We start from the raw sequence: 15,099 nt of genomic DNA on the forward strand, positions 1-15,099 counted from the left end.
CTGTCAGAGGGTCAGTACTGAGGGAGTGCCACACTGTCAGAGGGTCAGTACTGAGGGAGTGCCGCACTGTCAGAGGGTCAGTACTGAGGGAGTGCTGCACTGTCAGAGGGTCAGTACTGAGGGAGTGCCGCACTGTCAGAGGGTCAGTACTGAGGGAGTGCCGCACTGTCAGAGGGCCAGTACTGAGGGAGCTCCGCACTGTCAGAGGGTCAGTACTGAGGGAGTGCCGCACTGTCAGAGGGTCAGTACTGAGGGAGTGCCGCACTGTCAGAGGGTCAGTACTGAGGGAGTGCTGCACTGTCAGAGGGTCAGTACTGAGGGAGCTCCGCACTGTCAGAGGGTCAGTACTGAGGGAGTGCCGCACTGTCAGAGGGTCAGTACTGAGGGAGTGCCGCACTGTCAGAGGGCCAGTACTGAGGGAGCTCCGCACTGTCAGAGGGTCAGTACTGAGGGAGTGCCGCACTGTCAGAGGGTCAGTACTGAGGGAGTGCCGCACTGTCAGAGGGTCAGTACTGAGGGAGTGCTGCACTGTGAGAGGGTCAGTACTGAGGGAGTGCCGCACTGTCAGAGGATCAGTACTGAGGGAGTGCCGCACTGTCAGAGGGTCAGTACTGAGGGAGCTCCGCACTGTCAGAGGGTCAGTACTGAGGGAGTGCCGCACTGTCAGAGGGTCAGTACTGAGGGAGTGCCGCACTGTCAGAGGGCCAGTACTGAGGGAGCTCCGCACTGTCAGAGGGTCAGTACTGAGGGAGTGCCGCACTGTCAGAGGGTCAGTACTGAGGGAGTGCCGCACTGTCAGAGGGTCAGTACTGAGGGAGTGCTGCACTGTCAGAGGGTCAGTACTGAGGGAGTGCCGCACTGTCAGAGGATCAGTACTGAGGGAGTGCCGCACTGTCAGAGGGTCAGTACTGAGGGAGCTCCGCACTGTCAGAGGGTCAGTACTGAGGGAGTGCCGCACTGTCAGAGGGTCAGTACTGAGGGAGTGCCGCACTGTCAGAGGGTCAGTACTGAGGGAGTGCCGCACTGTCAGAGGGTCTCCTGCGCAATATCAATCCCCTCAGCCCTCTGGTCTGAACTGGGTGCTGTGTGTGTGCTCTGCACAGGTTGACTGATTACAGCATGTGCGGCCCCGATAGGAAACACTGCAACGTGGGATCAATACCCTGGTGTAAATGCCTTCCGGTGCCTGGGCCCTCAGCTCTGATATTCCCTCACTCACCCCGAGCCTCTCTAATCTGCTCATTTAATTTGTACCTTCGTGACGAGGTTGTTCGTCCTTTATCTTAATGTGCGGGCGTGTAGTTTGGCGCTCTGCTCTGCTGAGCACCTTGTGATTGTCTTAGTCGACTAAAGGCACAGGTTGGTGTCCTCGTGATGTACAGAGTCGAGAATGTGACTGTGTTGTGTGTGTTTTAAACATGACATGCTGTCCGTTGTTCGCAGGCGAGTTTGTTCACCTCTACGAAGTGAATTACTCCCAGGGCTCAGTTGCTGGTCACAGTGCGTACGACCTGGTTATCTTGGCAACTCCCCTGCACCCCAGCAAGTCGCCAATCCGTTTCCACGATCCGGCGCAGCCAATCAGCGTCCACTCCAGCCGTTACCAAGAGAAGGTCGTCACGCTGGTGGCGGGGTGTTTAAACGCTTCCTATTTTGGGCAAGAACGCTCCGAACCTTTCCGACCCACCGCCATCACCACCACCGCACACGCGGGCAACCTCATCCTGGCTGCCAGCATCGCGGTGCCCGTCACGGAGGTGCCCGACCGCCAACCGCCAGCCTGCGCCCGTGTCTGGAGGCTGCTGTCGCCCGAGCCTCTGGCCGCGGCCGAGGTGAGCCGCCTCTTCCCCTCCCCCCAGGCGGTGCGTGAGGCTCGCTGGCTGGCCCACCCCCGCTACAGCCCGAGTGACGAGGCGCCGCCCTTCGTCCTCCACCGGCACCTGTACCACCTCAATGCCGTGGAGTGGGCCGCCAGCACCATGGAGGTGATGGCCATCTCTGCCAAGAACGCCGCCCTCCTTGCCCGTCACCGCTGGTACCGGCAGCTGGAGAAAGTCGACCAGGACATCGTGACACTGGGCCAGAAGGTGGAGCTCTGACACGCGGCTCCGTGTGTGCTCTGCAAAACCCCTTCTCTCATTCGCTGGTCGTGGCCGACCTGTTAGCGGACCTGCTGCCTGCAGCGGAATTATACTGAGTTCAGCAGAGTCTACAGCACACAAACAGGCCATTCGGCCTCGCTGCTCCGTGCTGGGGTCGCTGCTCGTCTTCCCGCTGCGCACAAAAGCCTCTTTCCACCCTCTTCATCCTTGTCGCATTTATTCGCGACTGTCCCGCATCCAGAGTCCTTATTTTGGGACTTCCCTCCAATTGGACGTGTTTTCTCCTGATTATTCCCTTTTTTCCCCTTTCTTTTATTTTTGACGTTACATTCTTGATCCATGGATGTTTAATGGGCCTGTGACTTGAAGCCAAAGCAGCAGGATCCAGAAGGCCGAGCTGATTTAGACTGCTGATTGCTGATTGGCCAGTGTCAGTGGTGACTCAGTTTGATTGATTTCGCTGGCGGCACACTCATGGGCCCAAAGGGCTGTGCCCTGCCCCGTTCCAGGTGGTGGTTGGAGCTGATACCGCTGGAATGTCCTCGGAGTCAGAACGTTCCAGCTTGGATGCAGGGCTCTAATTGATTCTCTGCCAAAAGATGCACCTGAGCTCTCTTCAGACGGCCACTGTGAGGGCTGACTCCCTCCGTTCTCTGGAGGCTGCAGAGGCCTGAACTCAAATCACGGCCTGGAAGCCGGGATTGATGTAAGGTGAAGCGCCTCAAGAAGGAAATAGGTCTGAGTGGGAGCTTCAAGCTGGAGGCCCAGTTTAATCAGTGTCTCGCCAGAAAAAGGCTGTGGCGTGTGAGGACTGAATGGATGACCCAACAAGAAAGACCATGACCAGCTGTAAACCAGAGACTTTAATCTCCAGGCTTGCTGTGAGGAAAGCTGGTCACAGAACCACTGCTTGAAGCAAAGACTCTGATCTGTTACCCTTCATCCTTATTATTTTCACCCCTCTCCCCCCTCTGTGTTTGTCTGTCTTGTGTGTGGGGGGTAGCGGGTGGGACAGTTAAATAAACAGAAATGTGTTTACACTAACAAACCTGGTGACTGATTATTGGGCAGCCAGGGGCAAAGACTTTGGGAACTTTTATGAGAATTATTGGTTAATTCACTTGTGTTGTGGCTGCGGGGCCTGTGGGACTGGGATTGACCGTGCGCTAGCCCAGGGTGGCGTAGCAAAGTCTCCTCCGCACTTTCTCCACAGCCCTGATAGAGACCGGAGACCGTAACCTTACCCAGGCCTCCGAGGAGAGAAGGCCCAAACTAATCCATTCTGGGCCAGACCCATTTGTCCCCGCCCACTTTGCCCCCTTCCTTTTCTGAGCGATTCTGAACCGGTGTGTGTAATGTCCACTCCCACGGGTTGGCAGCGGACTTCCTGCTCTCCTGCCATGAGCTGGGCCTGTCAGAACCACAGGATGGTTCGAGCACAGGGATTCCATCCTGCCTGTCCTGTCCACACTGTCTCTCGACAGGAGCGACTACCCTGTGGCCCTCCTTCCCACATTGTGGTCTAACTCCCGGTTGAAAGCAATGGTTGTCCCTGCCTCCGCCACATCAGTGCATTCTGAGATCCTCAACATTGGCTAGGTGGTAAAGATTTCCCTTCGCCCTCCGAGCCCGCTCCGCCATTCATTATGATCATGGTTGATCACCCAACTCAGTAGTCTGACCCCGCCTCCCCTCATGATCCCTTTAGCCGTATCTAACTACTTCCTGAAAATGTGCAATGTTTTGGCCTCAACTACTTTCTGTGGGAGTGAATTCCACAGATTCCCCGCTCTCTGGGTGAAGAAATTTCTCCCCATCTCTGTCCTAAATGGTCTCCCCTGTATCCTCAGACTGTGACCCCTGGTTCTGGACACCCCCCACCATCGGGAACATCCTTCCTGCATCTACCCTGTCCAGTCCTGTGAGAATTTTATCGGTTTCTACGAGATCCCCCCCTCATTCTTCTGAACCCCAGCGAGAACAATCCTAACTGACTCAATCTCTCCTCGCACGTCAGTCCCGCCATCCCAGGAATCAGCCTGGTAAACCTTCGCTGTGCTCCCTCCGGAGCAAGAACATCCTTCCTCAGGTAAGGAGACCAAAACAATATTGAACAGGAGCTTGACTGATGTGTCGGCCAGTCCAGGTGCGGACAACAGGCAACATTATTGAGCTCGTTCAGTTTTTCCAACTTTTGCCCTTCTTGACAAATTTGAATGTCACGATGGGAATTGCGAGTGTCGGCCTCTGGGTGTTCATCGAGTCGCAGAATCAGAGCCTCAGTGCCGAAGGAGGCCATTGGTTGATGTTTTGGGATTCGGCAGTGAGTTGGGAAGGCTGGAAGCTGAACACTGCTGAACCGCTCTGGGAAATGTGAATAGTGAATTTGTTTTTCTTTCCAATTCTGGGGCAATTTAGCGTGGCCAATCCACCCACCCTGCACATCTTTGGGTTGTCGAGGCAAGACCCACGCAGACACAGGGAGAATGTGCAAACTCCACACGGACAGTGACCCAGAGCCAGGATCGAACCCAGCGCCATGAAGTGGAACTGATAACAATGTGCCACCGTGCCAACCTCCCACTGTGCCAACCTCCCACCGTGCTATCCTCCCACCGTGCTATCCTCCCACTGTGCCAACCTCCCACTGTGCCACCCTCCCACCTTCCCACCATGCCAACCTCCCACCGTGCCGTCCTCCCACCGTGCTGTCCTCCCACTGTGCCAACCTCCCACCGTGCCAACCTCCCACCATGCTATCCTCCCACTGTGCCAACCTCCCACTGTGCCACCCTCCCACCGTGCTATCCTCCCACTGTGCCAACCTCCCACTGTGCCACCCTCCCACCATGCCACCTTCCCACCATGCCAACCTCCCACCGTGCCGTCCTCCCACCGTCCTGTCCTCCCACTGTGCCAACCTCCCACCGTGCCAACCTCCCACCGTGCTATCCTCCCACTGTGCCAACCTCCCACTGTGCCACCCTCCCACCGTGCTGTCCTCCCACCGTGCTGTCCTCCCACCGTGCTGTCCTCCCACCGTGCCAACCTCCCACCATGCCAACCTCCCACCGTGCCAACCTCCCACCGTGCTATCCTCCCACCGTGCCGTACTCCCACCACCGTGCTATCCTCCCACCGTGCCACCCTCCCACCGTGCCAACCTCCCACCGTGCCACCCTCCCACCATGCCACCCTCCCACCGTGCCACCCTCCCACCGTGCCACCCTCCCACCGTGCCAACCTCCCACCGTGCCACCCTCCCACCGTGCCACCCTCCCACCGTGCCAACCTCCCACCGTGCCAACCTCCCACCGTGCCAACCTCCCACCGTGCCGTCCTCCCACCGTGCCACCCTCCCACCGTGCCAACCTCCCACCGTGCCACCCTCCCACCGTGCCACCCTCCCACCGTGCCACCCTCCCACCGTGCCGTCCTCCCACCGTGCCAACCTCCCACCGTGCCACCCTCCCACCGTGCCACCCTCCCACCGTGCCAACCTCCCACCGTGCCACCCTCCCACCGTGCCACCCTCCCACCGTGCCACCCTCCCACCGTGCCACCCTCCCACCGTGCCACCCTCCCACCGTGCCACCCTCCCACCGTGCCGTCCTCCCACCGTGCCACCCTCCCACCGTGCCAACCTCCCACCGTGCCACCCTCCCACCATGCCGTCCTCCCACCGTGCCACCCTCCCACCGTGCCGCCCTCCCACCGTGCCACCCTCCCACCGTGCCGTCCTCCCACCGTGCCAACCTCCCACCGTGCCGCCCTCCCACCGTGCCACCCTCCCACCGTGCCAACCTCCCACCATGCCACCCTCCCACCGTGCCACCCTCCCACCGTGCCACCCTCCCACCGTGCCACCCTCCCACCGTGCCACCCTCCCACCGTGCCACCCTCCCACCGTGCCAACCTCCCACCGTGCCACCCTCCCACCGTGCCACCCTCCCACTGTGCCAACCCCTGCTGGCCGGCGGCTGCACTGCAATCGTCTCCGCCCCCTCCTTCCCCCCCCCCCACCGAAAGACAAGGCCGGGCTGTCAGCGCGCACGCGCAGCCCTGGGGACAGGAGGGGGCGGGGCCGGGGTTCCGATGACGCCATCACTGCGCGCCGCGAGACAGAGACGTCACCGGCAGCGCGGCGCCGGAAGTGGCGCGAAGGTTGCAGAGAGCGCGAGGCAGCAGCGGCCATGAGTAAAGCGCATCCTCCCGAGCTGAAGAAGTGAGTCTGTCCCCGGGCGGGGCGCTCATCCAGGCCGCGGCTTCCAGCCCGGGACCAGGCCGCAACCAGTCCAGGCGGAGGGAGCGTGGCCCCCAGTTTCCCCCAAACCTTCCCCCCCAAACCATCCCCCTCTCCCCCAAACCATCCCCCTCTCCCCCAACCCATCCCCCCTCCCCCCCCAAACCATCCCCCTCTCCCCCCCCCAACCCATCCCCCCCTCCCCCCCCCAACCCATCCCCCTCTCCCCCCCCCAACCCATCCCCCCTCTCCCCCCCCAACCCATCCCCCTCTCCCCCCCAACCCATCCCCCTCCCCCCCAAACCATCCCCCTCCCCCCCCAAACCATCCCCCTCCCCCCAAACCCAACCCCCTCCCCCCCCAACACATCCCCCTCCCCCCCCAACCCATCCCCCCCCCAACCCATCCCCCCCCCCCCAACCCATCCCCCTCTCCCCCCCCCCAACCCATCCCCCTCTCCCCCCCCCAACCCATCCCCCTCTCCCCCCCCCAACCCATCCCCCTCTCCCCCCCCCAACACATCCCCCTCTCCCCCCCAACCCATCCCCCTCTCCCCCCCAACCCATCCCCCTCTCCCCCCCAACCCATCCCCCTCCCCCCCCAACCCATCCCCCTCTCCCCCCCAACCCATCCCCCTCCCCCCCCAACCCATCCCCCTCTCCCCCCCCCAACCCATCCCCCTCTCCCCCCCCCAACCCATCCCCCTCTCCCCCCCCAACACATCCCCCTCTCCCCCCCAACCCATCCCCCTCTCCCCCCCAACCCATCCCCCTCCCCCCCCAACCCATCCCCCTCCCCCCCCAACCCATCCCCCTCCCCCCCCAACCCATCCCCTCTCCCCCCCCAACCCATCCCCTCTCCCCCCCCAACCCATCCCCTCTCCCCCCCCAACCCATCCCCTCTCCCCCCCCCAACCCATCCCCCTCCCCCCCCCAACCCATCCCCCTCCCCCCCCCAACCCATCCCCCTCCCCCCCCAACCCATCCCCCTCCCCCCCAACCCATCCCCCTCCCCCCCAACCCATCCCCCTCTCCCCCCCAACCCATCCCCCTCTCCCCCCCAACCCCACCCCCTCTCCCCCCCAACCCCACCCCCTCTCCCCCCCAACCCCACCCCCTCTCCCCCCCAACCCCACCCCCTCTCCCCCCCCAACCCATCCCCCTCTCCCCCCCCAACCCATCCCCCTCCCCCCCAACCCAACCCCCTCCCCCCCAACCCATCCCCCTCCCCCCAACCCATCCCCCTCTCCCCCCCCAACCCATCCCCCTCCCCCCCAACCCCTCCCCCCCAACCCATCCCCCTCCCCCCCAACCCATCCCCCTCTCCCCCAACCCATCCCCCTCTCCCCCCACCCATCCCCCTCTCCCTCCACCCATCCCCCTCTCCCCCCACCCATCCCCCTCTCCCCCCACCCATCCCCCTCTCCCCCCACCCATCCCCCTCTCCCCCCACCCATCCCCCTCTCCCCCACCCATCCCCCTCTCCCCCCAACCCCACCCCCTCTCCCCCCCCAACCCATCCCCCTCTCCCCCCCCAACCCATCCCCCTCTCCCCCCCAACCCATCCCCCTCTCCCCCCCCAACCCATCCCCCTCTCCCCCCCAACCCATCCCCCTCTCCCCCCCCAACCCATCCCCTCTCCCCCCCCAACCCATCCCCTCTCCCCCCCCAACCCATCCCCTCTCCCCCCCAACCCATCCCCCTCCCCCCCAACCCATTCCCCTCCCCCCCAACCCATTCCCCTCCCCCCCAACCCCTTCCCCCAAACCATCCCCCTTTCCCCCCAAACCCATTCCCCCCAAACCTTCCCCCCCAACCCATCCCCCCTTTCCCCCCAACCCCTTCCCCCCCCCCACCCTCCCCCAAACCATCCCCCCAAACCCACCCAACCATCCCCCCCAAACCCAACCCCCTCCCACCAAACCCAACCCCCTCCCCCCAAACCCAACCCCCTCCCCCCAAACCCAACCCCCTCCCCCAAACCCAACCCCCTCCCCCCAAAACCATCCCCCTCCCCCCAAAACCATTCCCCTCCCCCCAAAACCATCCCCCCTCCCCAAACCCACCCCCTCCCCCCAAAACCATCCTCCACCCCCCAACCATCCGACCTCCACCAACCCCCCAAAAACCATCCCCCTTCCCCAAACCATCCCCCCCCAACCCATCCCCCCTCTCCCCCCCCCAACCAACCCCCCCCAAACCCAACCCCCTCCCCCCAAACCCACCCCCCCTCCCCCCAACCATCCCACCTCCTCCACAAACCCCCCCCCAAACCGTCCCCCCTCCCCCCCCAAAACCATCCCCCCTCTCCCCCCCCCCCCCCCCCCCCCCCCCACCAAACCATACCCCCCTCCCCCAAACCCAATCAATTTGTCCTGGTGAGCTTTGACAGTGTTTATCTCAGCACTGTGACCAAAGGGCTGTCTGGATTGAAGCGCTGTGACTGTTTTTGAAACATCTCTCTAACCGCCTTTTCTTTCCTCTCCCAGGTTCATGGACAAGAAACTGTCACGTGAGTTCTGTCATTTCCATTTCATACTCGGGGTTGTGATGTCCTGGTTTCGGGAGCATGGTGCAGTATTCCAAACTGGACCTGTGCTGAGTAACGTCACCTCACTCAGCAGCTCAGTGCAGTGACTGTCGAGGCTTGGCAAACACGGGAGCTTCATAGAGAGTGAAACTTCCCACAGCTCCTTCAAACGGCATCGACTGCTTGCGGTGGGGTGGTGCACAGGGGAGGCCAGTCTGAATGTTGCTGATCATTTGATGCAACTTGTAATTGAATGAAACGGTTAGAATAGAGTTCTGACGGTGCAGAAGGAGTCCACTCGGCCCATTGAATCTGCACCAACCCACTGAAAGAGCGCTCTCCCCAGGCCCACCCTCCATCCTAACCCAACAACCCCACCTAACCTGCACGTCCCTGGACACTAAGGGGCAATTGATCATGCAAACACCACAAGGACAGTCACCTGGGTCCCTGTCACTGAGGCAGCAGTGCTGACCACTGTCATTGTAATGAGCTGATACACCAGTAATCATCAAAATGCATTTCATCAAATTCTGACGTGAGATTCAATCATAATATTAGATCTAATCTGATAGGGCAGCACGGTGGCGCAGTGGTTAGCACTGCTGCCTCATGTGCCAAGGTCCCAGGTTCGATCCCGGCTCTGGGTCACTGTCCGTGTGGAGTTTGCACATTCTTCCCGTGTTTGCGTGGGTTTCGCCCCAACAACCCAAAGATGTGCCGGGTAGGTGGATTGGCCGCGCTAAATTGCCCCTTAATTGGAAAAAATTAATTGGGTACACTAGATTTATAATTTTTAAAAATTTAAAAGATCTAATCTGATAGTTGGTCAGCAATAACATAAAGAATATGGCATCATCAACGCAACCTTGGTTTATTCTATTATCCAGAATAAATATCAACTTTATCTTGGTATGAAGCTTTAACCATCCAAGAGTTTGTATGGTTTGTGATAAACCTGTTGTACGCAGCTGGTAATTGAAGTCGTGCTTGTTGTGAGACCTGATTTACAGGGTGGCACAGTGGTTAGCACTGTTGCTTCACAGCTCCAGGGTCCCAGGTTCGATTCCCGGCTTGGGTCACTGTCTGTGCGGAGTCTGCACATTCTCTCCTGCGTGGGTTTCCTCCGGGCGCTCCGGTTTCCTCCCACAAGTCCTGAAAGATGTGCTGTTGGGTGAATTGGACATTCTGAATTCTCCCTCTGTGTACCCGAAGTGGCGCCGGAGTGTGGGGACTGGGGAATTTTCACAGTAACTTCATTGAAGTGTTAATGTGAGCCTACTTGTGACAATATATTATTGGAAAACGCATTTCAGAGGCTGTGAATGTTGCTGGTCTTCTGTAAGGTCGGGGACGAGCTGATCTGGCTTTTTTTGAGATGGGAATAAAATTGCCTTTTTTTAAAAAAAATCTTCTACAATTCGAGCTGTGACAAGAAGGGCAAGAATCCTTGTTGAGGAAGTGCTTCTGTTCAATGTTTTATCCATTCTTGATCAGATACTGAAGACAGTGAGGAAGTGAGCTGGCAATAACAAATGTTTAGCCAGTCGTTAGTTCAGTTTGTGGAGTAGAGTTGGGTGAACGTTCTTGGAAGGAGAGATTTTACAATGTGGGCAGTGCAGTGGTCATCGGCTGCAGTGTGTGGAACTGGGGGAATTGTATTGTTGCTGGGGATCCTGCTATCTGCAGAGAGATAACAGGGCAGCACAGCTTTGAGGGAGAGTGGGCCATTGTGTCCACCAGAAACTTTTTGACGTGGATCTGATGAGGCTTTGTTTTTTTTCGTTCAGTCAAACTGAATGGCGGGAGACACGTGCAAGGAATCCTGCGTGGCTTTGACCCCTTCATGAATCTTGTTGTGGATGAATCTGTCGAGATGGCACCTGGGGGCCAGCAGAACATCATTGGCATGGTGGTAAGTACCCCTCGGGTCTTGTATCACTCAACATGTTCACATTCAACAGTCCTCGGCCAGTCGCGGTGCATGAAGACTTCGCCAAGGGCATCTTTGGGAGGGGTATAGCTTCAATGGAGCCCCCGAGGAGGAGCAGTTTAAACTTCAATAGAAAGCAGGTGTATGCCCAGTAACACGGAGTACTGCAAACATTTCCTCCTTTCTAAATACTCGTGTGAATGAAAATTTGGAGCAAACTCGACAATATTCTCCTTGAAGTAGACGTGCATTCGATATTGCAGCATTTCGTGATGCACAGGGCGTTTGTACCACAGCGAGGGCTATGCACACTGCGGACCTCTGGAGGTGCCACTGGAACTGAACCATGTTGATTGTAGATTTATTCATCGTAATGTGGCACGTGCTGTGGGCGGTGATCAAAGTCCCTTCAACCCCAGAAAACAATCTGTGGGCGTGTCTGAGAGATTTAATGGGTTCTCAGTCCGCGTGGAGTGTTACTTTCCCCCCCCCCCCCCCCCCACCCTCTGCTTCTGTGCATCAGGGTTATTTATTAAACACGATCTCACAAGAGCCAACTCCTTCAGACGTCATGGTCGCTCAGTTCAAGCAAGAAAAGAATGCATTTTGGTGTCTCGGGGTCTGCCGTCTGGGCGGTAAACCACCCCACCCCAATTTGACTTTGAAAAGCTTTCCTGCAAAAATGAAAGGAAAATCGCTTATTGTCACAAGTAGGCTTCAAATGAAGTTACTGTGAAAAGCCCCTAGTCGCCACATTCCGGCGCCTGTTCGGGGAGGCTGCTGCGGGCAGTGCTCTGAACACAATCCTGACATCGAAGACACCGATGAGAGAGATTTCTGGTCTTACTGAACATTGCGGCAGTAAAATGCACTTGTCTTTTGTTTGTTTCAAAGGATCTTTTAACTTTTAATCTCAATTCCATTAGGTTATCCGAGGGAACAGCATTATCATGCTGGAAGCCTTAGAGCGAGTATAGTGAAGACAGATGTAGTCCTGAAAACATGGAAAGAACGTGGCGAAGTCACTACTCATCATTTGAAGCCTTGAGTTTTTGTCCTTTATATTTCTGTTTGAAGATGGCATTTGATTCATTCTTCAATGAGCTGCAAGGTGGTGTTTTTGTGAATAGGTTATTATTTGTACCTTTGGGACCGAAAGGACATTAAATATGTTTTTGTACGAAATGCATTTGTATTCATTCTTTGGTATGGGTTCAGTGTAACTGAACAAATGGTCTGTAAGTTACCATCATAGATCATAGAATTTACAGTGCAAATGGAGGCCATTCCGCCCATCGAGTCTGCACCGGCTCTTGGAAAGAGCACCCTACCCAAGGTCCACACCTCCACCCTATCCCCATAACCCAGTAACCCCACCCAACACTAAGGGCAATTGAGCATGGCCAATCCACCTAACCGGCACATCTTTGGACTGTGGGAGGAAACTGGAGCACCCGGAGGAAACCCACGCAGACACGGGGAGAACGTGCAGACTCCGCACAGACAGTGACCCAAGCCGGGAATCGAACCTGGGACCCTGGAGCTGTGAAGCAATTGTGCTAACCACTGTCCTACCGTGCTGCCCTCGAAGTTATCATTGGCTGTATGGCTCAGAGTTTGAAATACAGTTTGTAACATCGACATGAAGATGTGTTTAGTGTTTCCGCCTCTGGAAAGCCTGCACCCTAAATTTGGGAGACGTTCCAAGGTGCTGTTGGGTCTGCTTGAGGGGAATTTGATGAGGTAGGATGCTGAGGTTAATGCTGGCTTGATTAACTGGAAGACGAGCTGCTCTTGATCTAAAGCTGTTTTTCATAAGCGTTGCTACCGTTTGAAGACATGAAACCCAAAATTGATCTTGGGACTTGAAGATAGAGACATATCTCCTCCGATAATGAAAGGCATTTGCTCTTCGAGAGATTCTTCTCACGATGTGTGGCCTTCTCCTTTGCAACCTCGTCAGTTTTTCTCTGTGGGCGTGCTGCCGATCTGAAATTAAATCCAAGCGCTGGGGAAAGGCCAGCCGGTCCGATGGCCTCTGTGCAGAGAAGGGACCACGTTAACGTTCCGAGTCTGTATCAGTTGAATTAGGGAGGGTGGAGTGTGGACTTGGGCTATTGAAAAGGAGGTTTGGGAGATAAGGTCGGGGACGGAGGAGGAAATTACATCATGGAAGCAAAGTGATGGTGTGAAGGAAATAAAGGATTGGCCCAGAGTAGGTGTTGATAGCAGAGTGAAGGTTAGTACTGTCCACACGCAAAAGATGAGAACAAGGTACAGGTTATCATGAGGTGACAAAACCCGCTGAGCTTTTCCAGCACTTGGTTTCAAATATCTTCACGCCAGTAACGCTGTTAGTGCTGTACCTCAGTCAGTGCTGTTAGAACAGACAGTGGCGAAGGAGGCCATTCGGCCCTTCGAGTTGCATCGACCCAATTAGGCCCTCACTTCCACCCCATCCCCGTAACCCAATAACCCCTTCTAACCTTTTTGGACACTTAAGGGCAATTTATCATGGCCAATCCACCTAACCTGCGCGTCTTTGGACTGTGGGAGGAAACCGGAGCACCCGGAGGAAACCCACGCACACACGGGGAGAACGTGCAGACTCCACACAGTGACCCAGCGGGGAATCGAACCTGGGACCCTGGCCCTGTGAAGCCACTTGTGCTACCGTGCAGCTGAAACTATTGGTTCATGTGTTATTTAAAACGAAGCAGGGGTCTCAGTTCGCCGTGGAATAATAGATGTGAATGTATGTGATTGTCACTGTTGGATTGGATTTGTTTATTGTCACGTGTACCGAGGTACAGTGAAAAGTATTTCTGCGAGCATCTCAACAGATCATTAAGTGCATGGGAAGAAAAGAAAATACATAATAGGGCAACACAAGGTATAGTAATGTTAGTCTTAAAATTAAATTTTTAAAAATTAGAACGGGTATAAGTAAAAAGTGGATCTGTTGGGGTGAGCTTGCAGAGAGTTGCCTAGCTCCAGCGCCATCTTCTGGACACCCAGGAGACTGGTCTCACCAAGATGGCCTATCTCTGCTGCCCTTTCCCTGAACTCCAATGTATTCGCTGCTGCCACTGTTTCTGGTGGGGGTAATTTACCTCCTCCCAGAGGCAGATTCTCATTGCCCCTCCAGGCACCGGGGAATGTCTTCCTCCTCGTTACTGACTCCCCCTCGACAGTTTCATTGTTTTGATTTTCCCAGTCGGTGGGTGCCTCGTGCCTGTGCGTGTTCCGGTCTCTATGGTGTAGGGTCCAGTCCATGCCTTTGCCTTTCCAAGGACACGCCCCTTTCCCCTGCGCAGGCATTCTTAAAACTAAATTTGCCGTCATCGACACCCAGGCTCTAGTCCAGCTCCGGTAAAGCTCCAAACTGTCTCCCTCACTGGACCGGTGAATTCAAAATCATATTTTTAACCTTCAGGCTAAGTTTAAACTCTGCGTCCCCTGAACTTTGCGCTGTTGTGTGCCTTTTGACAATGAATTTAAATGTTCCATGTTCCAATCCTGTGAAAGATTGCCCTTGGATAGATCAGTTGATTGCTGTTCAACATTGTTATGCACCAGACAAGCTATAGGGCCCAGTGGTTAGCACTGCTGCCTCCGCCAGGGACCCGGGTTCAGTTCCAGCCTCGAGTCACCGTGTGGAGTCTCCCCGTGTGTGCGTGGGTTTCCTCCCGGGTGCTCCGGTTTCCTCCCACAGTCCAAAGATGTGCAGGTTAGGTGGATTGGCCGTGATCCATTGCCCCTTAAGTGTCCAAAAGGTTAGGAGGGGTTATGGGGATTGGGTGGAGGTGAGGGTTTAAGTAGGGTGCTCCTTCCAAAGGCCGGTGCAGACTCGATGGGCCGAATGGTCCCCTGCACAGTAAATTCTATGATGCAATCGCTCGGTGCATCATTTTTTTAATATTCATTCGTGGGATGTGGGTGTCACCAGCTGGGGCGGAGAGGTGGGGTCACATGTAGGCCAGACCAGGTGAGGATGGCAGATTTCCTTCCCAAACGAAAACATTAATGAGCGGTGACTTTTAATTCCAGACTTGATTTGAATTCCGATTACACAATATGCTGTTAGGATCCAAACCCAGGTCCCCAGAGCATTCTTCTGGATTAAGAATCCAGCAACAATACCACGACACCACTGTCTCCCCCTATCTGTCGGATGATGACCAAACACCAGTCCAGCAGAATCCACGCTCCCATCACAAGCAACAATATTGTTGCAATCGTCCTGCCCCCTTTCGAGGGGAAGCACAGCTTCAGACGTTTGGTGTTTGTGC

The 15,099-nt window shown here is 56.8% G+C and overlaps 2 protein-coding genes across 2 annotated transcripts in view; both read left to right on the forward strand.

Moving 5' to 3' along the window:
- Positions 1 to 3,150, forward strand: part of LOC140396827 (prenylcysteine oxidase 1-like) — a 123,560-nt gene extending 120,410 nt beyond the window's left edge. Inside the window, exon 3 of the mRNA XM_072485581.1 lies at positions 1,444 to 3,150. Coding sequence (XP_072341682.1) covers positions 1,444 to 2,099 — 656 coding nt within the window. The 3' untranslated portion in view covers positions 2,100 to 3,150. The remainder of the gene's footprint in view (positions 1 to 1,443) is intronic.
- A 3,029-nt stretch (positions 3,151 to 6,179) lies between these two features.
- Positions 6,180 to 11,992, forward strand: snrpg (small nuclear ribonucleoprotein polypeptide G). Its single transcript, XM_072485582.1, has 4 exons — positions 6,180 to 6,327; positions 8,834 to 8,856; positions 10,665 to 10,789; positions 11,734 to 11,992. The coding sequence occupies exons 1-4, from the start codon at positions 6,296 to 6,298 to the stop codon at positions 11,782 to 11,784; spliced, it is 231 nt and encodes a 76-aa protein (XP_072341683.1). The 5' UTR covers positions 6,180 to 6,295; the 3' UTR covers positions 11,785 to 11,992.
- Positions 11,993 to 15,099: the final 3,107 nt, after the last annotated feature.

The sequence above is a fragment of the Scyliorhinus torazame genome, chromosome 20 (genome assembly GCF_047496885.1).
Source record: "Scyliorhinus torazame isolate Kashiwa2021f chromosome 20, sScyTor2.1, whole genome shotgun sequence".
Taxonomy (NCBI): Eukaryota; Metazoa; Chordata; class Chondrichthyes; order Carcharhiniformes; family Scyliorhinidae; genus Scyliorhinus; species Scyliorhinus torazame.

Coding starts and splice junctions, on each gene's coding strand:
- snrpg (XM_072485582.1), top strand. CDS start 6,296: ATGAGTAAAGCGCATCCTCCCGAGCTGAAGAA. Junction 6,328..8,833: donor CATCCTCCCGAGCTGAAGAA/GTGAGTCTGTCC, acceptor TTCCTCTCCCAG/GTTCATGGACAAGAAACTGT. Junction 10,790..11,733: donor AGAACATCATTGGCATGGTG/GTAAGTACCCCT, acceptor CAATTCCATTAG/GTTATCCGAGGGAACAGCAT.